The sequence below is a fragment of the Rhipicephalus sanguineus genome, chromosome 6 (assembly GCF_013339695.2).
Source record: "Rhipicephalus sanguineus isolate Rsan-2018 chromosome 6, BIME_Rsan_1.4, whole genome shotgun sequence".
Lineage (NCBI taxonomy): Eukaryota > Metazoa > Arthropoda > Arachnida > Ixodida > Ixodidae > Rhipicephalus > Rhipicephalus sanguineus.
This window is the reverse complement of record NC_051181.1, coordinates 131,522,439-131,549,167: the sequence shown is the minus strand read 5'-3', so window position 1 is coordinate 131,549,167 and position 26,729 is coordinate 131,522,439. Positions and strand designations below refer to the sequence as shown.

At 48.3% G+C, this 26,729-nt stretch overlaps 1 protein-coding gene across 1 annotated transcript; it reads left to right on the top strand.

The window, feature by feature from the left end:
• The first annotated feature begins 826 nt into the window (after positions 1 to 826).
• On the top strand, positions 827 to 25,055 carry LOC119396428 (uncharacterized). The gene is made up of 7 exons (XM_037663641.2): positions 827 to 1,073; positions 16,791 to 16,877; positions 19,856 to 19,955; positions 21,818 to 21,918; positions 23,212 to 23,319; positions 23,460 to 23,513; positions 24,588 to 25,055. The coding sequence occupies exons 1-7, from the start codon at positions 984 to 986 to the stop codon at positions 24,837 to 24,839; spliced, it is 792 nt and encodes a 263-aa protein (XP_037519569.1). The 5' UTR covers positions 827 to 983; the 3' UTR covers positions 24,840 to 25,055.
• The last annotated feature ends 1,674 nt before the right edge of the window (positions 25,056 to 26,729 follow it).

Below are 26,729 nucleotides of genomic sequence, written 5' to 3'. Positions count from 1 at the left end.
GCTCTACGCCGACACAGCGCAGGCGGAATTTTCTTTCTTATGAATCCCGCCGCCTCTTTCCGGGCGCTGTCTCTCAGAAGTAAGATGCAAACTTATACGGCGGACAATGGCGCGCTTCCTTCGAGTCGGAACTTCCCCCTTCTGCCAGAAGGATCACCGCCTCCATCCGCTGCTGTGTGTTGCAGCCATGAGGGAAAGGAAGCACCCCTTTTCTGGACTACTGCACGGGAGTACAAAGGTATTATTCAAGCAAGGAGTCGCCCAAGATGCAGAGCCGCAGAAGGCAGAACTGCTCATGCCGAGGTGGCTTGCGTGCCCAAATTGGAACCAGTAGGTTGCACTAAAACGTACAACGACAAAAAGAAACAAACCAAAACCCAAAAATAAACAAATAAAAAACGAAGAGGTAGAAGTCGCAACCTCGGCGGTGCAGTTTTGGGGGGTCACGCACGTTTACAACGACCCGCGGGGGATTGTGGCAGCACCCACGACCCCTCCTTCGAAAGGTGCATTGTTAGTACAGGCGTCGGTCAATTCCGGTGGAACAGGCTTTCCGGACACGGACTTTGCGGAGACGGCCTGCGCGCACGCATTTTTCTCCAACCTAGCCCAAGCAACGCTTCGCGTTCACACCGATGCTCATGGCGGCGGTCGAAAGGTCTACGGAGGATATGCGGGCACGGCCGTCTCAGCGGACTCCTGGCCCCTCCGCGCTGATTCCGCCCGTAGGGCCGAAGTGCGTATACGTGGAGGATTACGAGCAGCTGTCTGCCTCGTCTCCTCGCCACGAAAGTGCATGCCCAGAGCAGCAGCAGCAGCAACGTCAAGCAAGTTGCGCAGCTGGCAGCTGCGTCTTGGAAGAAACGCCGCCACCAACAAGTGCTCCGCCTGCAGGCCGACGTTGCCTTTATTCCGGAACGAGCGACGAAGAATGGGCCGACTGCATCGCCGCGTCGGCTGAATGGAATCGAAGCAGTAAGTTCATGCGTGCCCTGCTCTTCGAGCTCATCAGCGACACACTACAGTACTCAAGTCCCGCTGGTTCCCACCCTGCGAGTGAGCGTCAGCACGTTGTAAGTATGCGCACGGTTCTTCCACGTTCCCTTTATGTCGTTTGTTCGCGAGAGAGCTCAGCTTGCGTGATTATATGCTGCTGCGCCAGAAAATCGCTAAGCCCTGAATTGGAGCCCGCGTAGTTCGTGTAGCCCGAGTAAGCTTTCTGAACCATTAAGGAACGGAATCGAGAGAACATTTATAGTTTACAGCACCGCTTCTCGCAGCTACGAGAAGGGACAGTTCCTTGCGACAGTTAATTTCGAACTGCGACTCGCAACGTCTAGTGGTTCGAACAACGGTGCATGTAAGAGTGAGTGAACGAAGCTCCCCGCGAGAAACGTAATGGCGCCCGTCAGTTGAGTAGATTCAAAGTGCGAGCGGACCAATCGGTCAATTATTAACCGTCTATTCTTGATAACTGTACGCACAACCGCCACTAAATCACGGAGGTCGTCAAAATGTTCGGATATTACATATTTTAATTTGTAGAACAGACAAACGCTCTCTTTTCTTTGTTTCATGCGAGATGGGGCCCGATTGCTAACCGTGACTTGCCGCCTCATGACGAGAACAGCACAGTAGAGCTTGACATTAGAATACGATGCACAGGTTGCAGCATAGTTTGATGAATCAGCATCGAAGAATAGCTGCTGATAGAGGCGTGTGACTCGCAGTGTACGCAGAAGCGCACGGATGTCGTTCGTGAAAGGGCGAGTCTGTGTGAACTTTAAAATATTATTTTCCTTAATAAAGAGCTTGCTATCTCTCTCTAATAATCATATGCTTGTGAGTCATAAGAAGCTAAGATTAAGACGGGCGTACAAGGATAATCATTGATTTTTACACTACAGTTTAGTCGTGTATATATATACACCTAGCAGCTTGAGTTAGGCAATTCTAATGTTATTATGGGATGTTTAAAGGCCACTTATTTTCGTCACTCGACGCTATGCATCTAGCAGGTGTCACTGGCATTAAGAAAGGCAGAAGTTTCTGCAGGAGGCCAGCATGAAAAGACAGCTGGATGACCGGCTATGCTGTAGTTTCTTGCCCTCGTTTCGGGCGCGACCTTTTCTTCACTGTGTACGTTGCTTATGAGTGTACCAGTGAATCGTCTCGCTTGTTTCCAATCGTATGGCGTGGCATTCTTTATCTTTTGCCCACAATATCTTAAGAACGATTAATTATATTTGTTCAGTATCAGGGAAACAGAGGCTTGACGTTCACTGGCACAGGCATTTCTTGATTTTAAGCTTCGTTGGTAGCTATATATCAGGGGTCTCAAACTCGCCTCAGCTAGCGGGCCGCAGGCACAAAGTGTAGTCTCCCCCCTAGGTCCGGGACAATGAAAAAGCTTGAAGTGGCCGGAGGGTGGGGGGGGGGGGGGGGGGGGGGGTTGAACAAAATCTCACCTAACGCTGTCATTTGAAACAACGCATTTCCCGTATTTCGCGTGTAGATCACTTCTGCAGCGGATTTGGCGTCAAGATTCGAGCAACATATCGATGCTGCCCTCCAGATTGAGTGAAATCTGGACGACGATTCTGAAATGTCGAGATTTTGTTCTGCGCGATTATGTTTCAACGCATGGTGGCCACACGGGGCGCCTCCCGAAAAAAAGAATACAAAAAATGCTCGAGACCAGTCCCGTCTTTGTAGCTTACCCGAACACATCGTTACTAATCGCAGTAGGCGAGTGAGTAATGCAAGTATGCCATTTAGAGAAGTCACAAACATTTTATTAGTTGTGAAGCCGCGGGCGAAACGTCCGCGTGCCGCATGCAGCCCACCTCCCACGTCTTTGAGACCCCTCGTATATATTTTCGAGACCAATTAACCATCGACGGTCTGACGAAGCTCACTGCCAGTATAAATAAGGCATTGTGAAAAAAAATTCAGGAGCCCTTCCCCTATCAGCAAAATGGTAGCAAGCGAAGCTTCGAGTATGCATGCCTGAAGTACTACTTTCTTTCTTTTATTCTATCACATTGCGCAATGCACCTCCCTAACTGTTTCCTTCCTTCCGTGCCGGGAATCGGACCTTCAGCCACGTGCTTAGTAACGCAACACTTCAGTTAGCACAGGCAACAACGACGGTCGTGCTTTCATATCCAGGCAACAGTGCAATGTGGCAAAGTTAAATGACAAGGGACCTCGACAAAAGACCAGATTGTCATATCAGAAACGGCTTATCGCCGACAAAGTCACGATCGAGAGAGCATCAATTATTGGAAAACGGCGCATATAAATACCCATGCGACCGGCGCACCTTCGAGAGTCGCATTTCTCTACGCTCGCCGGCGCCGGGTTTGTCGAGTATGGCGACGCCACTGAAATAGCTGAGATATAAAAGGTTCGCTTAACAGAAGTTTCTGGCACGCGGCCTTAAAATACCGTCCTGGTTACTGATCATTTTAAAGACCATAGTCTTTCTTGGGACACTCGAACGCAGAAATTTTGTTCTGTCTTTTTGTCTGTCTGTCACACGATTCAGCCACCCGACCAAAGTTTAATCACTTGCTGAACGCCCAGCCATCTTGAACTGGTAGCTGCGTTCATACTTGTGAACATTGTCGATCAAAAAACAAATATTACGCATATCTGAGGCGCAACATCAATACGTAACTATTAGGTGGTGTGTTCTTTTACTAGAAAATACATGGATACGCAATTCTAAAGACCCTAGCGTTTCTTAGGCTGCGTTGAAAATGCGATTTATCATGCCAGCACGGCAATGGTACGAGAACAGCATCACGGGTGGCCGCGGATGAGACCAGGACTCATGTAGTACGGCCGGCAGAAGACTGTTGTCTTTAGACGACATTTGCAGCGAAGCACGCAGATACGCGGCCAATTTTTGATCAGTGCTTTTCTTCTCACTGTTCTTGACTTGCAGCAATAAATATACGACATAGTATATACATAAAAGACGTAGATGCATTGTATAGTGCGTTCATCAGAAAGAAGCTGGCGCTCTGCAGTGTACATCGCTACTCACGCTGTTGATATGCTTGCTTAAATCGATACACTGTTCTTTTCATGCCCGGACGGATTTTCACTGAATACTCTATCAACAAAGAGCGTCCACATCTGGCGACGTTCGCTTAAAGCGACAAAGCATTCCTTCTCGCTCTCCCGCTCCCCATTATCTTATCACGGTCCCTATCCCAGCCTTTCTGATACTCCGTGCAGTGCGCAGGGAAGGGCTGAAATTTGTGTCGACCAATCAGCAACGAGATCCGTCTTCGTGTTCTAGGGAAGAGAGGGTGCGCCTATCCATCGCACGCCATTAATCATTTCGTGAGGATTCCATTCAGTCGGCGTCACGCGTAGGGCTATCAAAGACGGTTAGTTGAGGCGTCCTTCTTCTGACTGGCCGACCCGCCTTGAATAGTTCACGCTCTATTGCGCGAGTTTGGCGTGACAGAGTCCTTAGCAAACTTGTGAGGGTGTCTCAAAGCTGTACTCAACTGCAATTGCGCAATGTTCCCCGTGGCATTAGTTATCAACTTTACGAAACGCCTGACAGTTGTTCTAGCAAATGCAATGCTGCCGAAGCTGTTTCGTGGCAATCGTTGAGCCGAGTAGCAAAGACATCTCAGATCTCCGAAGAACTACCGCTAATAGACCAGTTGCAAAAGCTGCAAGGAATCTTACCTGCACAATACAAATTCATGCACAATGATGGTGCCTTCCGTCCTCACTACAATTGTTAAGTGCAGTGGGTATTTCCCGTGTTTGGCCATGGCCGGGCTAGAGGAACGTCTCCCCACCCATCAATGTGCCTTAAATTTTTGTTGTGCAAGCTGCCTGGCAGTTTTTACGAGTCATCTATGGTGTACTACCGCACGCGGCTTGTCACTAATCCCGTTAATGGGGACGGCAATCGCCGGGCGGATTCTAAGGGCTGGCGTCACGGCCCTCCGAAAACGCACCACGAAAGCTCGGACAATTTAGAGTTGGTCCTTTGGTGCGCCAGCGAACGCCGGTTGTGGTCCAAAGACCGAGTCAGAGCCGAGAGTCGATAACACAAACGAAAACGAAATATATTCTCAGTTAGGGCAATACAAATAACACAAACACATGCACACTCGGCTGGTACCAGTTACAACTTCACAATATAACTCAGGTGGTGTTTACACAACGGGAGCTAAACAAACCGATCACACGCTACAAATGCAATCGCATGCATTACAACTATTCAATGACCGTTAAAGTCCTGAATGTACAATGGCGTATCCAGTCCGCAATACTTGGACGGTAATTGAATGCTTCTCTTCAAGGAAACACTCACGCCAGCTCCAGCGTTGATCGTCGTAGCTCAACCGTCGTAGTGACTTGTCACGGCTCACACAGCGTCGTCATCCAATTCTTCCAAATTGACGATCGGCCGACTGCACACCATCATAAACACGTCTTTGGCTAACGGAGCCACTCTTCGCATAACTTCACCATCACCGGGCCGACTGACTCACTCCTGTCTCGACTGCACTCCCTCACTGCTCGACTCTCGTCGTTTGCACGCTTTTATCCCTTCTTCCCCGGTTTCTAGAAGCGTCGGGAGAGTTCTTCCGCGTGCAGTACAGCCGAGGCTACAGAAGGGGCGAGAGCTTTCTCGTAGGTTCGAATCGCGGCGGCATCGCTCTCGGATGCGTCACCCTTTCCTTCTAGAAAGATCCAGGCTTTGCCGGGCGTTTGATCGCGTCGTCTGTGGCTGGCTCCAGTGGGTGAGGAGAATGCGGCGCGCCGGCGTCTTTTGATGCTTGTTTTTTCGTCTTTTGCGCTTCTTGGGCGAGCGGTTCGCGCCGTTCTGTCTCGTAGCCAGCTGAAAGCGGCCTCGCGCGCGCTTTATAACCCACTAATTTGTGACACGGCTGCTGCGTGCCAGAGACACATCAGAACGACGTGCAAATGACTCGGAAATTTGTTAACCATAACGTAGTTACACAACCATAATTACCACCATAAAAAACTCCTGAAATTGCAACCCCACATGCGCATACCATATAAAAAGGAAAAGAAATACCAATGTGTGCAATGCATGAAATTACAGACCTTCGCGAGGAGTCGGGTCAGGCAGGTCTCGTTACGGTAGCTGGCTCCCGCCGTCCGTCCCCATAGTCGATGATTCCCAGTGAGGAGGCGCGTTCTTTCAAGAAGGAACGTAGATTTATTTACATGATTAGGGGATTGGAGTGAAAAGAGAGAAATAACGTCAAAAGTCTGTCACTACAGAGGCACAGGCAAACCGGTGTCAGCGTCTCCCGCCAGTCCGGTGACCTGCCGTCTTGGCGTCCGGCCTCCCGAAAGGAGGCAGTCACACAATACGCTCGCCACGCCCCGAAGACTCGTAGGTGGAAAGGTCGGCGAGGAGTTTGTCCAAAGGGGAGTTGGGGGTGGAGGGCCGATGACCTCCACTTCCACTGCCGGTAATACTCGGAAGAAGCGTTGATTGACGGCTGCCTCGGGTGAATGCCTCACCTGGGTTGATGGGAGCGTCTTACAGGCAGACAGCTCCCTCCGGCACAGGTAAATTTTCCCTGCTGGGGGGGGGGGGGGGGGGGAGGTGATTCTTAAAAGGAAGAAGGAAATGAAAATGGAAATTGGGTGTGGAGTGCACGATAACTGTCTCTCAAGTGAGGACACCTCAACCGATACACTCACGGGGGATTAGGGATTAAAGGGACAGTGAGAGTGAAAAGAGTATGGTAAAAGAAGAAAAAGAAAGGTATGAGTGGGAAAAAAAAAACAGTGAGGGGGTGGGGGGGGGGGGCAGGAGAACGGGCGTCCGAGTCACCGTGGTGAGCGGCTAGAAAATTCGTTCGACTAGGCCGGCATCCTCGAGAAAAGCGAGTAGGGCCGCAAGGGCTGATCGGCGACGGTGCACGTGGCCGGTGGGATGGAGCAAGTCCTGTAAGGTCGCACACGGCAGTCCGACGAGGCGGTACTTCATGGCGAGCCGCTTCCGCGCAGTGTTGAGAGAAGGACAGTCAAACAATAGGTGGCACAGGGTTTCGATCGCGCCGCAATCGGTGCAGTTCGGTGCAGCGGCGCCGCGAAGACGATGCCTGCGTTCCGCGGGCCACACAGAACCGGTCCTCAAGGCAAGAAGAAGCGCGCGCTCGCGGCGAGTGAAACCAGTGGCTGGGATGGGAGGAGGGGGGTGTCCGGAGGCGACCCGTGCGTCAGGATGCTCGCGCACCAGCTCCCGGCGAAGGTTGTTGCGTGCCGAGTCGAACGAGCTGGCGTAATCCGTCAGCGAAGTCTCGGCGGAGTGTGCTCGTTTTGCGAGTTCGTCTGCAGCCTCGTTGCCCGCGATGCCGACGTGTGAAGGGAGCCACTGAAGGACCACATCACAGCCTCGTTCCTGGAGGGCCAGCAGGCTGAGAGCGGCACGCTGAGCAAGAAGGGGGCCTCGTTCCTCCCTCGCGAGCTGGCGGAGGGCAGGTTTCGAGTCGCAGAATATTGCTGCGCTCGTGACGGCCGGCGAAATGCGCAGGAGGTCTGCAGCCAGCTGGAGCCCGACTAGCTCAGCTGTTGTTGAGGATGCACAGTATCGCAAGCGGCACTGTCGTTCCGAGCTGAGCTGAGGGACTATGCAGGCGGCCGCGGCTGAGCGATCCTGCAGGACGGACCCATCGGTGAACACCTGCGTCCTCCCGGCCAGGTCCTCATACATCCGCGCCGCGGCCTCCTGAGCAATGGCACTGATGGGGGTGTGGCGTTTGGATCGAATGCCCGGCAGGTGCAAGTTCACTCGAAGGGGCACTCGACGGTGAGGGGGTGGCCAGCGCGAAAGGCGTGCGGGGTCGTCAGCCACAACACCGTCGTACACGTCGATAAGTTGGCCGACACGTGAGTTTGGCACAGCACGTAACCGCGAGAGGAGGGGACCTGCATCAGGCGCTCGGTGGAGACGCTGCAAGTGGCACAATGCGCGCAGGTCCGCCGTGAGCGACGCAGGCCACGCACGAGCCTCCGCGAGGGTCTCGGTAGGGTAGAAGGCAGAAGTGGCTGAGTGAGACTCCCGCGGTGCGAAAAATGGGTCTCCGAATTCCAACGTCCTCTTTCTGGGAAATCCATCCACGGCGACCTGCCCGCTCGCTCGGCTAAGCTAAAGTCCCTAGATTTAGGGACTTTAGGCTAAGCACCTCCAGGGAGACATGGCGTTCCATGTATCTGTCTAAGCGCCGATATTGGGGGGAGACAGCATTCTGGCAGACAGCTGTACGCCCAATGGCGTCTGCCTCGATGAATTTTAAGGCCAAACGTAACACCACCTATCCGAAAATTACATCTCTTTTCTAGAAAAAAAGTCAAGAGATGCGAAAAAATATTGTTCCTTGACCTCAAATAAACTAGTCTCATCATCCCGCGATGTATTAATCTGCAATTTTAGTAACTGAGTGCCGTATGGTATGTTATCAGTTTTTGTCTCAACGAAAAGAATAAATTTATCTGAAACATGGGTTATGCGTGTATCGTGTTTGTACATATGCTGAAGAAATCAAATACTCGTGGTTCAAGCTGGTTGGTACTGTAGTGAATGGGGCGCAAGAAAAGACAAAGCCGGACAGGTGGCGAACACCCACGCGTGCGCAGAGCGTTGACTCCCAATAGAGCTTATCGCCGCGAAGTGACCAACCAAGTGAGAGTTTATTGACATCAAGTGACCACTATAGACAGGGGCGTAGCCAGGGGGGGGGGGGGGCGGGGGTTGGGAGGGTTGACCCCCCCCCCCCGAAATTTTTCAGTTTTGCTTGCATATATACACACGAACACATACAAACGCACGCACGAACATACATAAAGTATGGTTGAACCCCCCCCCCCCTAAAAAATTTCTGGCTACGCCCCTGACTATTGGCCTCGAGGAGTTACGGAGTCGCCCTCTATCGGACGCGCCTCGATTGCGTGTTAGGCAGGATACCGCCGGCGCGCTCCCCATAGGTTTTGCTGTCGGCGCTCTACAAAAACACCTCGCGGAAGCCCTTCAGGGCATTTCTGTCAGTACTTTCGAAATGAACTGTGTTCTTTACTGTCAAAATAATCATTTTCGACGAACTGAAAGCACAAGATAGTGTACAGTCGCTGTCTCTTTGCAGAAAACCGAGCACCCGCTTCACGCTGTCACCGCGTTGGAGACCCCTGAACCGGCTTCTTGCGTGAAAGGTAGTCACTCGCTGAGTGCAAACTATGTGAAATATCTCGTTAGAGTAGACTGCCTGTATAACCAAACGGAGCATAACAGAAAGAAGCCTCAAGCTAGCGATCTCACGGGTTCGCGACGACTGACGGTGCCTCTGCATGTATGAGCGTCTGCATGTATGTTCGTCTGATGGTTTCGCTTTTGCTACGAGCGCGTTTTGGCACCGCGCTGTGAATTTTAGGCCGCAAAATATGAGAATTTGTGAGTAAACAAACAACTACTGTTGCGCGGACGCTATCAGAGCAGTTCAAAAACAATTTCCCTACAACTGCGGCTTCCGTGCGCATGGCAACTTTGTGGTCTGCCGTCCCGACGATTCAGTGTTTTTTTTTTCTTTTTCGGTCTAAATTCGGGTACGTTTCAATGTCATTTGACAAGTTGTCTCGCACTGCGTATTGATCGGTCTTCTCAGCGGGCAAATGCCGCTGCTTCTGTTTCTTTATTCAGCGCATTCGTTTCGTTTGGTGCTCACACAAAACGTGAGCAAATGCGACGCCTTTTTTTAATGCTCCTTAATTATCGTTCCGTTTGCATTCCAGTGAACTTGCCGCTCTCTGTCATCAACAAATTCATACACCAAAGCTTCACCACTTCGACATTGCTGGTGGAAGGAGAACCAGTCTACGAGACAGAGCATGTAGTAGCATGCGACGCCTAGGAAAATAACGAAAATACAGTAACGTTTGCCGGACTTGTTCTGCAAACGTCGGCTGTGAACTAGGACCCACATGAACTTGAAATAGCGGTGAATAAAATAGAAGGTATTGCAGCAACCAGCAGCCGCAAAACAGGATAATAATTATTTGGCGTGTACCCCAGCAATTTTGGCAACAGTGTCGAGTCTAACGCCAACAGGGTGGCATCTTTCCCACGTAAATAAATGAGGCTCCAAGAAAATACATGGGGTTGGCCGGTGGGCCGATCAAATTTATGTAGCTTATGAAGCAATGCATGCCTCATCAAATGGGAAGGTTGCCCGTCGGCGTCCCGCGTCGGCGGCGTCAACACGAGTGATGCAAAAAATAATCGTCACCTGATGGTGTCACCATATGACGTCATCATGACGTCACATATAGCCGAAATATGCAGCGTCATAATGACGTCACATAATGTCACGCCACATGATGACGTATTCACACGTCATGGTCGCTTTGCATTGCCTCCGTGATCGGTCACGGAGGCCGTGCAAAACCGCGTTAGGTGCAGAACGCTTTTGGAGGGGGGCGCGGGAGAATCAGTACATCAACTGTCAAGAAGATGGCTTTCGCCTTCTAGTCATCTTTAACGAATGCATAAGGGACCCTGTGCGCTTTTTAATTCAACGTATCTAAACAATGACTTGCGCATCTGCAGTCGATTTTGCGGACGCTGAGCACGGGGCCGACGATCAAGAGGTCGCATTGGAGGGTTCTGAGATGGCATCGCACGTGGTAAAAGGTAGCGCTTTTACCATCCTGTGGCAGATAAGCATCATTTGCCGGCGGGAAGCACGCGCGAGCCATCGTCTCAGTGCGCGCTGTCTGCTACTCACCGAACTTCGCAGGCCCGACGCAGTAACAAAAGTCTTCGTCTCGGAAGTGCTTGTTGCACACAAGACTCGTAGCGGATGGCTACTTGCCGGTTCTTAGCTTTACAACCAATGCTTCACGCTGTTTCTCGTCCCGCGGTTACCAGTGCAGGCTGACACTGGGCTCCTTTGCGTAAGCGGGGCACTGGGGCACCGAGCGGTAGAGCCCCATGTTCGTCGCCTTCGGAGGCAGCCGCTCTAATAGAATGGTTTCAATTGAGCAGAAAATGAGAGAAAACTTCCGAATTTGAACAGACCGCAGCGCATGTGGGACTTGAAACTCGTTTTCAAAGCACGCGGCAGTGCGCCACAAGCAGCCGACGCGGCCGCTGAGACCACGTGATCCTGCCAAGCACGTCACGCCGACGGTGGCGCCGGCGTTTCCAGTGGTGGGCCTCGAGGCCAATAGACTACACGACTGCATGTCAGCGCTCTGCGCGCATGCGTTTGTCGGTCTTGCCCTTTTCCGTATAAAGCGCTGTTCACTTAAAATATTTTTTGTAGTTATTTTTAACTGCGAAGATTACCGACTGCGATTATTTTCAATTGTATAGATTGTAGACGTAAGCTATTTCCTTTTGAAAAACGAAATGAAGAGTATGCTATATCTCCGTCGCGTTGCACCCTTTTATTTATTTATTTATTTATTTATTTATTTATTTATTTATTTATTTATTTAGCCCGCTTGCAAAGACAGGCGGTGGCTTTGGAATATGACAGCCGCGTTTTCCAAAGATACGCTCGTACTTTTAGTGACCTGGCGCGTCTCAAAGGCCGCGCCGTTGACTTCTCAGAAGGTTGAAAGGTGGCTGAACGTTCTCGTCTCGGAGCAAGTTCTCGCTTCCGAAAGGTGTACGGAATTCTTCGAGCTCTCGTTTTCTCGTTGTGTTGTTGTGCCAACCAGGTTGTAGTTTTTAAAGGCGATTTAGCGACACGTAAGGGACAATTTCGAAACTGAATTTGTAAAACAGAAACGTTCAGACCAATAAAAGCAGATTTTAAGATCAAAATGGGAGCCGACAGATGGATATACGGGGTAGGTTTGAAACAGGAGAAAGTGCCTCAGAGAAGGCTGGCCGACGTTTCGATAGGTGGACCTATCTTTGTCAAAGGCGCCTTGTCATCGCTGGCGTGTTAGTTTTAAAGGGTTAGTGTTGACGTCATATCCAGCGCTGGCGCTGTTGGTAATTTCTGCCTGGAAAGAAAAAAAAAAGAAGAAAAACTCGGAAGCGCAGAGTGTAGCTCTTGCCACATCATTTCAAAAATGTTTGCAACGGCGATCGGGGCTTTCATCTCAGAGGTAAGAGAAGCTGGAAAAAAAAGAAAAAAAGAAAAAAAAGGGTGGGGGGGAAGCGGGGGGGGGGGGGGTGGCGGTCTAACAAAGCTGGAGCCATCAACGGCAATACGAAGAAAAAATGGGGGAGCTTGTAGGAAACTGGAAGGGTGCAGCGGCAGCAGCGCGGCGAGTCTAGCCACCACAAAGGGCCGCAGAAGATGATGGGGAGGACAACTACAGTCCGGGAAAGCGGGCAGCGTGCGTTTAAATGTCCACATGTCAACTTCAAGTGATATTGAGGGGGGTGTCCGAAAGGAATAGGTGAAGTCATTGGCAGACATATGCACCACGTGTCGTCGAAAGCCACAGAAGTTGGGCCGCCGTCCAGTATTAAAAAAAAAAAAAAAAGAAAAGAAAAGGAAAGGAAAAGGAGGGAATTTGGGGGGGGGGGGCATCGGAATAGGGCGCGGAGAACCTGCTGGGTAGGCGAGCGCTGTGACATTGCGGGGCAGGGGCGGTCGTAGAAGGGCGGAAAGGGGAGATGAAACCGTGGTTCAAAGGTTCTATAAAGAGAAAATCACTTAAGAATGACATGCGTACACATACTATATCTACCTTTATATACACAGATATATAGAGTAAGATTGAAATAACTTTCAAAAAGAACATTGGTAGTGTATTATGGAGGCTAGTAGGGATTTTATGTTGCGAACAGAATATTGGACAAAAGATTGCTAGTGTACTAGGGGGGGCTAGTATGGATTTTAAGTTGCGAATAGAATATTGGTCAAGGTTATTTGAAGGCTGAGCGTACTTTACGTCCCCTAATATTAGAGAAATCATGCTATGGCTTTTAGTGATTCCAAATTGCCACGTGCTACATTTATTCCTGATGGGTGTAGGGATTGAAATTTGTGTATCAAATACGATTCCAAGCAGATTTTGTCGTTTAACGTGCGTATATTTGTTTTTGCGGGCATTTACGAATTCCCAGTGCAACTGGCTTGTGAGTTTGCAAATGCCACGCTGGGCGCCTCAAGAATGAAAAAAGAAAACTAAAAAAAAAAAGGAGACGAAAAATATTTAACAGGGAAGGAAAGACTGGTGCCCAAGTCTTTTTTTTTTTTCGTTCTTTCACGCCCCTTATGTCGCGCACTTTTTTTTTTTTTTCACGGGGCAGTTGCAACTGTGCACAGTAGTGAGCCATTTGGGAGGGAATGCCGAATTCTTGTTTAATTAAAGATTACTTCTAATGTACCGATATGAATGTGGCGTATTTATTTGCAAGAAATGAGTTTCCGCTCGAGCATTTAGTGTTGTGAACACTTTTACGCTTCCCAACAGTGTTTAGCCATTATAACCTTTTGAAGATAATTTTAGCGTTCCCTCTCGCATTGTTGACGACTGTGCATTACAACGCACTTTCCCACGCCACCACGCAGGGTACACTCCCTCTTATGTCGTTTTTCTATTACCTCGGTCCCCTGTGAACTTCAGCCTGTCTGAACGACTCTTGATTGGAAAGCCTTCCCTATGTGTCTGCGTGCGCGTGCGTTTTTTTTTTTGCTTCCTTTTTTAGATGCGAAGTATCTTATGGCGGAGTTCAATCCGGTGGTGGTGGTGTGCGGCGTGACCAACCTTACTGCGCATGCGCATACCCTCTCCACACACCTCCTCTCCACTCCCCCTCACCATTCCTCCTGTCCTCCTCCCCTCTCCCTTTCTCCTCTCCCTCTCCCACACCCCTCTCCACTTCCCCTCTCCCCTCCCCCTTTCCACTCTTCCTCTGAAACGCGGGCTAGACATGCCGAAATTATCTCCTGCGCAACGCCGCGATGCGCGTCCCCTCCCCCTCTCTCTCCTCTCCTACGCTGCCCCCTCTTGCACGCCTGTCGACCGCGTTGCCCGCTCGCCCTGTGAGAATTAACGTCCAGGCTAGAGGGAAGACAAGACGCGCGTAGCGTCCCTCTTCGCGTTTTACGACGCGAGGTCGGTACCACGCCCAACGAACGCCAACGGAACGTGATCGTGCAAGTGCTCCGGCTTCGCATCGCCTCATGGTCCTCTTTAGCGGGAAATGGTGTAATTTTTATTTTATCTTTCCCCTTGTCTCTTTTCCGACTCCTATTTTACCACCTCTATGCAGGGTAGCAAACCAGTTACTTGTACCAGGTTAACCTTCCCGCCTTTCCTTTCGTCTATATCTCTCTTCTTTCCCTCGCTCCTTTACCCTAAGTGTAGGGTAGGAAACCGACGTTCACCTGTCAGTCCTGCCCGTCTTTTCTTCTCCTAACCCGCCACCGTAGTTTAATGGTCACGGTGCTGGTCTGCTGATCCGAAGGTCGCGGGATCGAATCCTTCCCGCGGGGGCGCATTTCGATGGAGGCGTAATGCTAGAGACCCGTGTGCTTAGGTTTAGGTGCACCTTAGAGAACCCCATGAGGTCGAAACTTCCGGAGCCATCCACTATGGTGTCCCTCTTAATTATATCGTGGTTTTGGGACGTAAAACCCCCACAATTATTTTCATTATTATATTAGGGTAGCAAACCGACGTTCATCTGGCTGGCCTGCACTTCTTTTTTCTCCTCGCTTTCTTTCTCCCTCACTCTTCAGTTTTCTCGTTCTTTCTTTCTTTCCAAGTTCACTCTTTTTCTTATTACCCGTAATCTAAAATATACATACATATAGTGCCGCTTTACACGTGACCGTAGTCTGAATTGAGGCCGCCAGCTTTTTTGCACGCCGCCCGCGTGTGCTCCGCCACACATGGGTCCCTCGGTTGGGCGACGGTGGCAGCTGCATCTCGGCACCTGTACAAGAGGCCGCGGCTGCGCGCATTTAAAGCGACAAACATACTCGGGGCGCAGCGACCGCTCACTGAAGTTTCATTGCCCGCCTATCGTGAACTCTGGTTTCGCTCGCTTCATCGTCTGGATTCGCAGTACTGTTCCAAAAGTATGTGCACAGCCGCCTCCTCTGCAGTGTCCGTATGTGTCGTTCTAGAATACTTTCTCACACCTCTGCGCAGTGAACTCTCTCCCTCTTTCTTATGTCGCTTCTCTATTTCCTCTTTCCCTTCTGAACATAGGCCTACATTAACTATATACTTTGATTTGAACGCATTTCTTGCGTGCACGCGTTTCTTACTTACTTTTTTTTTAATTTTATCTCTCCCTTCGTCCTCATTTGCCCTTCAGGCATAATTCATTATATGTGTGTTTAATTAAAACCAACGGATAAGGAAGGTATAGGGGGCATTATTTGTAACCTTTTTTTAACTGCGTTCTAGTTATTATGACATAAATGTGAATAAATTAAAAGTGGACGAAAAGACAACTAGCCTTCGGCAGGGACCGAACCTGCAACTCTCGGACACAGCGTCCGATGCTCTACGAAGGCTGCAGGTTCGGTCCCTGCCGGCGGCAAGTCGTCTTTTTTTCGTCCACTTTAATTTCTTCATATTTATATCATAATTACTACAATACAGTTTTTAAAAAAGATTACAAGTAACTTCCCCTATACCTGCATTGGCTTCATTGTCAATTTTTCATTAATGTGTTGTCCAACAAAGAAAAACGAGCCCTTAAATTTTCCATCTTTACATGCATGTGTATTATATGTCTGCTGTAGGATCTGTGTTGTGTATGAGTTGAAGCTGTGTTTTGTGGAATTCCGATTGTCGTGTATCGAGCGGTCGTAGCTACTCGCGACACAGTAGCGCAGGCCGGCTAGCAGTAGGAGACGGGAGCTTTTCCTATTGTAAGCATGAACATGTCCACATCAGATGGTACGCGTCTGCCTCCGTCACTGGGACGGAGCAGTATGGACAATAGCACTCAGTTGTAAATGCGACACATTTCACGGTGAGATGACAGTTGGTGTAAGGGCCACCTGGGCCCGAAGCCTTCCAAACACTTCCTCAGCCCTTAGTAAGGTGAAGGAATACGTTGTTCTACAATATCACTTCGGCGTTGTCTTCGCGCACCGACTTACACGTGCTTTGTGTGACACGAAGTAAAAACCATTTTTCTCTAAACCATGCTGGTTATCATTCAAGAGAGTTCAGCTTCTTGGAAATTATCTCAAACGAAGGAAGGCGAAAGCCATGCTCTTTCGTATGCATATTTTCGATACCTTATTCTCGAGAAGATAAACAGATCGAACATGCATTATCGATAGAGAGAAGATAATTACCTCTATAGAGAAGATAATAGAGATAGAGAAGATAATTATATCTTTCTCTTAAACCGGTCTAGATTATCATATACCTATTTCGTCCGCGTGGTTTCGTGCCACGCGTAAATCCCTGCCTTCTCTGGCTTGGCGCCTTTAGTGCGGTGCTCAATTTAGTTTTATTAAGCTCTATTTTAACTCACCGTTTCTCTCTTACAATTAGAATCATTTCGTTTCACTACGGTACGTCAAGCAACAATAATGTCCCGAGCATGTTTTTCGCATCAACTGCAGTCACGATAGTTGGCTATCGTGTCCACACCAGCCATGAGAGTGTTTGCGTGGAACGCTGTAGCAATAGTTATCAATTCTAGCGCTGACAACTCAACTATATTTCAAACTATAACGATTGGATGTCTATAGACGTTTTGCTGAAAAAGAAACTGACATGTCGTCCAGTTTCTTCATGTGTGCGACTACTTAACGAGCTTTCTTTCATCGCTTCAGGTTGAAGCAAAGAAGATGACTCCCAAAACAGGCTTCCTCAAGTGCTCCCTTCAGAAGGGCACTCGCTGCGCGGCTACCATTACGCTGGTGAGTACTTCAGTGCTGCTACTGGCGTTGTCACGTAGTACGTAGCAAAGTGATTAGGTTATGGGCCTGTAACTTAAAGGTACGGCTCACTTTATCTTAAACTTTATGTCTAGCGTTTTCCTTGTGTTCTTGATAATGTGTAATAATCTTCACCTCATAACACGCTTGCGCTACGTGAAGCACTAGTATAGGCACGCGGACAGCGATGTACTGAGGGAGAGGTAGAAAGGACGAAATTTTATTTGAAGAATATATACGGCAGAAAAAACAAAAAAAAAAACAATAGGACCGGCACTGGAGAAGTGTTAAACAGGGAAAATAAGACAGTGGGAGGATAGAACAAGCGAAGAAAGAAATGAAAGACCGGCAACAGACGTTAACAAGTGCAAATTAATTTCCGCAATGCCAACAATCGAACAGAGGGAAGTGGCTCGTTCAGCCGGTTGCACGAGAATAGGTCACTAAACAGGCGTGTATGACTTTAAGGCAAAAGACATGACGAGAAATAGGAAGCAGATGACAACACTGAGTCTCAAGTAAAAGCGCTGAGGCGAAGCCAAACGCTCTGCATTGCGAGGGGAAACGGTCATTTTCCTATGACATGTGACTCGACCACGAGCACATTCAAAGATAACATAAGAAATTACTTTAAGAATTCATACTATATCATCGGGCATACTACGAGTTCGTGTGTGTGTTTTCATTTTGTGGATGTGAGTGGCTGTTATTATTTGTGCATCACTCGTAAGCTTCTAGAGCAATTACCTAATGAAGTGGATCAAAAGGACAATCACAGTTGAACGACATGCGTCTTCTCAAGGCGAGGTTATCTCATTTCCCGCGTCACGGGAACGAAAGAGCCTTTAGCAGGCCAAGGGGCAGCGGCGGCAGGCCTGCACGCACACTGGGACTCCGGGTTCAGTGATCCCGGCAGGTCGCGTGACTCGTGTCACCCGCAGCTGCTCAGGGCGAAGCAGTGGGTTTGCAGTAACAGCGGTGTGGCTGAAAGCTGAATCTGCCCATTGGGAAACCAATCTAGAACATGTTTACAGCGTTTTAAAGAGAAAATTGACGAAAAACCTGTCTGTAGCACAGAGCTCGAAGGAAATCCACATAGACGTGCGCGCGAGGGGGGCAGGGCTTGGCGGCCGTCCCCTAATTATCTGAGGGGGCCGGGGGAGGGGGGGGGGGGACTTGAAGTGTGCCTTTGCTTACTCGGACATGTCCCGTCATTGTTTGAAGTGCAAGCTCACAAAAGTGACAAACTGGGCACGTTGGTAGTTCATCTTTAAGAACGGTAAAAGCGATGTGTATGTGCGTGTGTGCGCCTCCTTTGTGTCGCTGCTTCTAGTGCGCTTTTACCAATCTTAGATGGCCACGCAAGTTTTTGACAATAATGGCGGCAGGGGACCACTTATGATGCATTCCACGAGATGTTTACTTCCCATTCTTAACCCCGGAATGCCGGGGACCAATGGGAGGCCGTTGTGGTAGGCACGTCATCACTTCATTTTCATTTTTGCATCGGCTGAGAAGCTTGTTTTCTGTAACAACGAGGGAGGGGGGAGTGCATGGGCTGAGACCACCCCCCCTAACGGAGAACCCTACGCATGCGGATTGCTCAGAAAGAAAGCTTCTTGGTTGACGAAAAAAATCGTTCCTAGTCCGGGAATTGAGCCCGGAACCAACGGCTTTCCGGGGCGGCCGCTCTACCAATTGAGCCATAACCATGATGCCCTGGTTGACTAGATTTTTGTCATTTCCTATTCACTTGGCGCAGTGTAGCCGACCGCGTGCAACCCTGGTTAACCTCACTGTCTTTCACAATATCTACCGTCTCCCTTTATCTCATCGGTGCATGAGGTAATGGATCACGTATTCGTTGCTTGTCCTCAAAGCGATTGGGAGCGCTAGGCAGTGACCTAATCAGTAGTGCCAAGTAACAACAAACTGTTGAACGTGGTGGGTTGTTGGCCCTTTCGCCAGACCCAACGTGGCGTTTCTTCAAGGCCAGATCTCACCACCGGCCGGAGCTCTGTCAAACTTCTACGTGCAGCTTTTATTCCGCAACCTGCCCTTTGTCCTTGAGAACCTTCAATGAATGAAACGATAAATAAATAACATTACACAACAAAACATAGCATTACATAGCATAACATAGCATAACAGCGAATCGAGCCATCTAGGCTCTCTTAAAATCTTTTGTTAACTTGCAAGCTTAGATCGAAGGCTGTGAATTGGCGTTTTGGACACGAATATACGTATAATAACACCCCACGTCAATGCTAATCAGCACTTTTACACCTCTCCTTTTCTACTTCTCCGCTTCCCTCTGAGCAAGTAGCCGGCTAGAAGCTTGGCTTTTACCTCAACTTTATATCTGCGAATTCTTCCCTATGTGTTTTCCCTACCTTCGAAACACCAACGTGGATGGAATAGGTAATCACACGGAGTGCATACGCTGTCTTCGCATCGATAATTGTTACCTTCAATGCTGAATAGCGCGTATTGAACACACACAGGACAGAGAACGAACACCGATGTGTTCCTTCGACACACGACTGAGTGTCTATCCTGTGTTGAATCCATGCTATCCAGTATTGGAGTTACGATCCAACTAGCCAAGCAACGAATTTTCATAGCGAAAGCCTTAGATGCCTCATCAAACGTGAAAATTGATCGTCGGCGGCGTCAACATTATTGATGATTAAAAAAGCCATCATCATGTGATGACGCCACCATGTGAAATCATCTGATGTCACAGATTGCCAAAATTTGTGAAGTCATCATGATGTCAAAGCGTCATGTCGTGTGATACGCCATAATGAAGTCGACTGAGAAGAAAAAGAAGATGGCGGCTTTCGCCTTCGAGGCGTCATATAGGTGAATGCATAAGGGACCCTGTGAGCTTTTCAATATAATTGTTGCCATCACGTGCGAATCACTAGACTCGACGTTGTCTGTCCGCCTCATTTCAGTTCTCCACGAGCCTGCTGTTCGTCGCCTACATGGTGTCGCTGTACCGGCAGCACGGCTTCCTCGAGTCTATCAACAGGTCCCTGGGATTCGACGTGGCACGTGAGTGCGCGACCCACTTACGTTTTCTTTCTTTTTTTTTTTTTTCACTCGCGCGCCGCAGTTACAACTCACGGTATTGGTCGCGACGGTGCACCGCAAACATCCTTTCGCTTTTTTTTTGTTTGTTTGTTTGCAGTACTACGTGGGGCTATACGGTTCCCCGAGATAAATCAACTACGAACTGGAAAACACGCTCTTAAATGCATACGCGCTCACTGAATGAGGTTGAGGTCGTTTTGAATATAGTGCGCAGCTGAGGACGCTGTTAAGAACTGGAGCTGGCAACCACATGCCGGCAAGCCTGCGTTCGTTGTTTTTTTCACTGCAGTCATCCAGACATATAGCTGTGACAAATAGACGAACTTTTAACTTACAGTTCCTGAAGGGCGCCTTCGCTTCGAAAAGGATGTTTAGTTTTTCCCGCTTTCCCTCTTCTCAGTGCGATAAAAGGCTTGATCATTCGGAGGGAGAGTAGGAAATTGGGCCAGATGAAAGATTGGCAGAGAACTAGAAGACTTAGGCTGCTCGGTGTGTCGCTCCGGCGTGTCACTGCAACACAGTTGCGCAAATGTTAAGTTAAGGGATACATTGCTATAAGTGGGCTAGATGGTCTGATGCTGACCATAGCTCTTCAGTGACTGGGATTTGTCTGCGTTAAGCTGAATGGGAGGAGGGGGTGAAAATCACGAAACAGGGTGGTTAATGGGGGACGCTTTAGTCAAAAGGTCCAGATTTATTTTGACTGCTTCGGACTGTTTAGGATGCGCTTACAGCTTAAGTAAGAAGCATGTTTTTGGAACAGCACTGTTTACCTGTCACTAGTGTTGGTTAAGTGATGGATATTATGTCGGCTAGGGTAGCCATATGTTGGTTAAATTAGGAAAATGCAAATTATGCTTCGCACTTCTTCCATTTTCTCAGAAGGGATTAAGTTTTTTTTTATTATCTCACTGTTTTCTCATGTTTACCGTTGACAGCCACCGCCACAATGATAAACCTTCTTACTTTCCTAATAAGTGCAGAGTATCGTGCCGTAGAAATCAGGTGAGAGATTTGATCATTCGTATTGACGCAGGAACGCGGAGACAACTAGCTCGGTATTTGCATTCTACTTCCTTGCCTTGCATTTATACCCGCTGTCTCGAATGAAGGTGCAGTGTATTGAATGATTAGTCTGACAGCCGCAGCATATATTTAGCAGCGAAGTACATTTAATGATTCACTGTTGAAAAGGGGTACGGACACGAAAATTTTCGGTTGTCGCTTTTTTTTTTTGCGTCAAATCAAAGACCAGGCCCTCAAAAGCCTAGCAAATGTATTGGTAAGTGCGAGTGCACCTTCAAAAGTTAATTACAGTACGCTTTAAAAAGCTAGTTTCGGATCCTACAGTGCGCTGACGTCACAGCACGGTATGAGCTTCTCGTCACGTGCTGGTTCAAGACATCGTGACGTTTCCACGGCCACTCCGTTCCTGGCTCCGTTGGTTACGCACAAGCCGCCATTCTGAATATTTTTGGTGACGTACAAGCGGCCATTTTGGGTATTTTGGTACCTGACGTCATCACAACTAGCCATACTGGCACGTGAAGTCATCAGAATTAACACGGCAGCCTGACGTCACGCTATAGTGTTGATGTCAATAGGTGCGCCATGCGAAAATGCGCGTTGATGTCAAAATATCTGATCAGCATTTTCTGAGCTTCACACTTGCGCAGAGCCGTCTCTGTATATAAGAGATTTGTATGGCAGAGTAAACTCACCTCGGAAAATTCGTGTCAGTACACCTTTAACATTTCGCCGCAGAGTGTGCGCCTAGCAAGAACATAGACAACGCTTCCACGTGCGTCTTCATGTCTTTGCAGCTGCTTCGCCAGTCGTGGAGTTCATGGCCATGCTGGGCTTCGGTCTCATCCTGCTCTTCGAGATGATGTCCTCCTGGCTTGCGATAAAGGCAACCACACTGGTGTGTCCACTGTCGTCTTATCACAACTGCCTCACTCAGATGGCCTTGAAGTCCAAAGAACACGCCGCACTCAACGTGACACACCTACAAAAATAAGCACATTCAAATATTCAAAGCATTTCAAAGACAGGACCATTGATATTGCACTCTGCACCAAAGTAAAAAAGGTGGGTGAGCGCTAGAAGCACTGGTGAATAAATGCTGTAAGTTCTCAAATATATGACAAATCCGTACTTAAAGGTGCCCTGCAAGGCTTTTTTTAGTATGGTCAGAAAACGCTGCCGGTCGGTAGTCGAGGCTCCTGAGAGCACGCGAGCCAAACATTATAGCGCTGCACGCGGCCTGGAATTTACAATTGATTCTTAAAGTCGGCTAGAAATCGATCCATCTTCTTTCTACAAATGATGCCACATACCCAAATGACCGCGCCATATATCCAAATTGACGGTCCATTAGCTGATTTGAGGACCGTGAGCTGCATAGCTACCGCGACCGCCGCGGGAGGCCGCCACGTACCTGCGCTCGCGCTCGCGATCACGCTGAAAGTAAGCCGCGCGTTCAAAAAAAAAAAAAAAACGAAAAAGTGCTCAAGGTCACGACGCGCGTGTGACCTAACTTCTTTTCCCCGTGTCACCACCCTGCTTAGCCTCCAGCGCGTCGTCAGGGCGAGAGAAGAGAGAAATCAATTACAGCGCGAAACAAATCTCTCTCTCTCTCAGCACGTACTTGACTGACTCTAAAAAAAAATTGCGGCGGTCGATTCGAGAAGCAATAAACTGCTTTCTGCTACACGGCAAGAAACATTTGACGGAGAATTCGACAGCATTTCATCTTCCAGTATCCTTCGCCATTTGAAAAATTAGAGATTGTACAACAGTTATTTTTTCTTTTTGTAAACTACCTGTGCTTATGCTGCCATTCTGTCGGTCTGATCTTGCAGGAATTTCAGGAAATTGGTCATATTTCGGCCTTCTTGCAAAACACAGACACACGCGAAACAAGAATAAGATTACGCATGCAATGTCTATCTATCTATCTATCTATCTATCTATCTATCTATCTATCTATCTATCTATCTATCTATCTATCTATCTATCTATCTATCTATCTATCTATCTATCTATCTATCTATCTATCTATCTATCTATCTATCTATCTATCTATCTATCTATCTCTTCCACTCCCCTTCTTCTTAATCTCTGCATAGCCTCTCTCCATGCCTCTTTTAAAAATTTAATGGCAAGGACGAGCTAATTATTCCCGCGTCTCCGCGTTGCACTTAATTCTCTGCAGGAAAGTCGCTGGCTCCTGTTACCCTTCATAGGACTCACGACTTGCGGCATCGTGTCTCCAGCACTCATGTCGGCAGTTATCATGCTCTCCAGCCAACGCTTCCATACTGTAAGTTCCACTATGCAGCGTGTTTTCATTCACTTTGATTAAGTTGGTCGCGGGTCAGAGTGTTGTCTTACAGTGCTCGCGCAACCGTACATTTTTTGCGGGGTTTATTTATTTGATATCGTTGTATCGTCTTGTTTCAGGCACCATTACCCCTCACCGCCCTAACACCCATCTTTTTCATCCTGCTGACAAGGGTACGTTTTTCCTGTTGCGTCTCTCGCTTTCTGTCTTAAAGAACCGCCAAAGAGGAAACCAACTTAAGCTGTATTTGCGATAGTAACCCTTTACGCTATATCAAGGAAGCCGCGCTTACCGTGATAAGAGTATCGCTAAGCGTAAGCTGGAAAATACGCTAAAACAAATTTCGAACGCCGACGCCGCCCTATGGTTCCCGCAGGAACCTGCAGTGACTTCTTAAGTGCGGCGTTTGCTCTGGCCAACGTTTACGACTATTTTTTTATTGGGAAAAGTCAACCTCACAGCATTCAAGACAGCTAAAAAACGAAGCTCGGCGAGTTTGAAGAACATTCCTAAGTCTCGAGAGCTAAAATTAAAAGAAAAAAAAGCATTTCAATATGAGCGACGTTAGTCTGATGACTGTGACACACCTTGACATCGAATTGGGAAGTAGGTGTGAAAACAAATCGAAATTGCATTTTAATATTCACTTTATCTCATCATAATCAACATGTTATGAAGAAGTTAACTAATATAGTGTCTGAAATAACATACTCGTTCCGCATGGGTATGCTCTTCGATAAAGCTGCCTACTTTTATCATTATGGCGATCACTAGCTTACCGCAAACATAAATACGTTTAATTATATACGTGCCAACAAAATGTTGCCGACATACTGATGACGACTTAGGAAACGATAAACGCCACATAAAGAAAGCTTCTCCTCAAACAACATATTACTGCGGAAAAGCCAGCTTTACAGGCATTAACAAAACGCACGCGCAGACACAACAGTAGTAATAATAATAATAATAATAATAATAATAATAACCGTTGGGGTTTTACGTCCCAGAAACACGATACGATTATCAGAGATGCCGTAGTGGAGAGCTCCGGAAATTTCGACCGCCTTAGGTTCTTTGACGTGCACCTAAACCTAAGCACACGGGCCTCTAACATTCTGCCTCCATCGAAAATGCGGCCGCCGCGGCCGGATAGATACGGAACGTAGTGGACATGTGTATCATGTATGTTCTATCATGAATACATTTCATTTTGACCATTTATCATTTTCGCAAATGTTTCGCAGACGTACTTCCTGTTGCTGAGCGTGTCCTACTACCGGGAGCTCCAGGAGCGTGAGTCGCGCCAGGAGGAGACCGTGCCGTCAGTGGCGTCCCAGGTGCCGCAGGTGCATGTCAATGACCTGCCACTCCACAAGCGACTGACACCCATCGTGCTCGACTACCTGCAGAAACCGCCACCGTACGAAGGATACGACGACGAGACGCGCGTACACGAAGACGCCAAGAGTGGAATAGGCATGCGCCTGTACATGTGAACATGTACGATCTAAGGGCTTGTAGCTTCGCTCGTCCTTGAAATTAGGGAGAGAACACCGACGATGACTTAGCACACGAATTTTTGTATATAGCTGTTAAAGTACACTGCTTGATCTCATCGTATGCCACGCCCAGAACTATTCGAGCAAACCTTCACCGGATGCCGCGAAGAATCTCTCCTCAAGGTCGATCTTGAAGGTGTTGGTGGGTCTTCGTGGGATATTTAGAAGAAAAAAAAAGGGGGGGGGGGGGATTTATAGCGCTATGTACTGTACTATGGGGGAACTGTACTCAGCTGTCCCCATCAGTGAACGCGAAGAGGACAGTAGAAGATGTGGACCTCGACTATCGGTTGTTCTTTGTTAGCATGTCCCTTTCAGCTCGTCAGTCGGCTCTTTAAAGTAAGTATTGGGAAGCCATTCGTGAGCATTCGCGCAAGACCAGTTTTAGAATGAGTTCGAAGAAAGTACAAAAAACGCAGAAGATGTATCAAAATCGAGTGTGGTACTACCACTGTAGATGATTTACTAACGCTGGATCAAAAATATTTATTGAATTCGATGAAACTTCAGAAGAGTGCAGCGAAAGATGTTACCTAAGATAGGTTTTCCACGAGAAAAACCCGCTTTCCATTTACCATGGATGACGTCATTAAGCTATCGTTACTCGTTTGACCTCTATTATATAATAATTTTCGGGGTTTAACGTCCCAAAACCACCATTATGAGGAACGCCGTAGTGGAGGGCTTCGGAAATTTCAACCACCTGGGGTTTAGCGTGCACCTAAATCTAAGTACACGGGACTCAAACATTTTCGCCTCCATCGAAAAAGCGGCCGCCGCCGCCAGGCGGCGGCCGCTTTTTCGGGTCGACAGTCCCGCGACCTTCGGGTCGACAGTCGAGCGGACCTCTGTTATATGTTTCGTGAACAATCAGATAACGATGTACTGATATTTAGGCTTACAGATAGATATCTTTCGTCTGACAGACATGAATGTTGGTTCAGGTTTGCTCGAAGAGTTCTGGGCTCATATCGACGTAGCTAGCTATGTTTTTCGTTTCTGTTTTTTTTTTCAAGTTTCTCTGTTGGGCACAGACAAGAGTTGAGTTCGTCATGCGTGCATTTTCTTTTTATATACTTTGCCATTATAGTTAGTAACCACATGCATCATATTTTCTGACGCCTTTGAACGTGGCGTCATTACTTCGCGTCAGCGCGTCCATTTTGCTGTACGCTGAGAGATTCCCATGGTTCATACGTGATAGTAGCGCGTACGGAGCTACTATCGCGCGGCAGCACATGTCGACGCCACGCTGACGTCAAAAACACGTTGCCTGTGGTCACCGTCTTTGTTCCGTTTTTTTTTTTTCTTTCTTTTTGTTTGTTTGTTTCTCCTTCAACTCATCCACCACTATGGGCTTTCGACGGGCATCATTAAACCTACAAATGGAGAAATTGACTACCGCCTTACTCCTCTATGGAAAGACTTGCCCCTATTGGTACACATACAGTTGCGCGCGTTCCACTATACAGGCTACTCCTATGCGCTAACTATGTATACGCTCCTCTCTTCGGTTAGGGTAGCGCCGTTATTTATCTAGACGCATCGTTGCTAAGGTTTTCTCTCTAAGCACTATCTGCACGCTTACTCCCCTTTATCCTTAGCTTAAACAAGTGGGCGCTTCACATTCACGGGGACGCGGAAACGGAGTACTGATTACTGAATATTAAGTTCACCGGAACTCTTTCACTTGACGGTAAACCAGCACCAAATGATGGGACGAGTGAAAGCGTGAAAGAAAGGGCGGTTGAGCGCAGAGCGCGGCCACCTCGATAGCAGGGTGAGAGTACAGACCCGCACAGTGGGCGTACGTCCGGTACCGTTTTT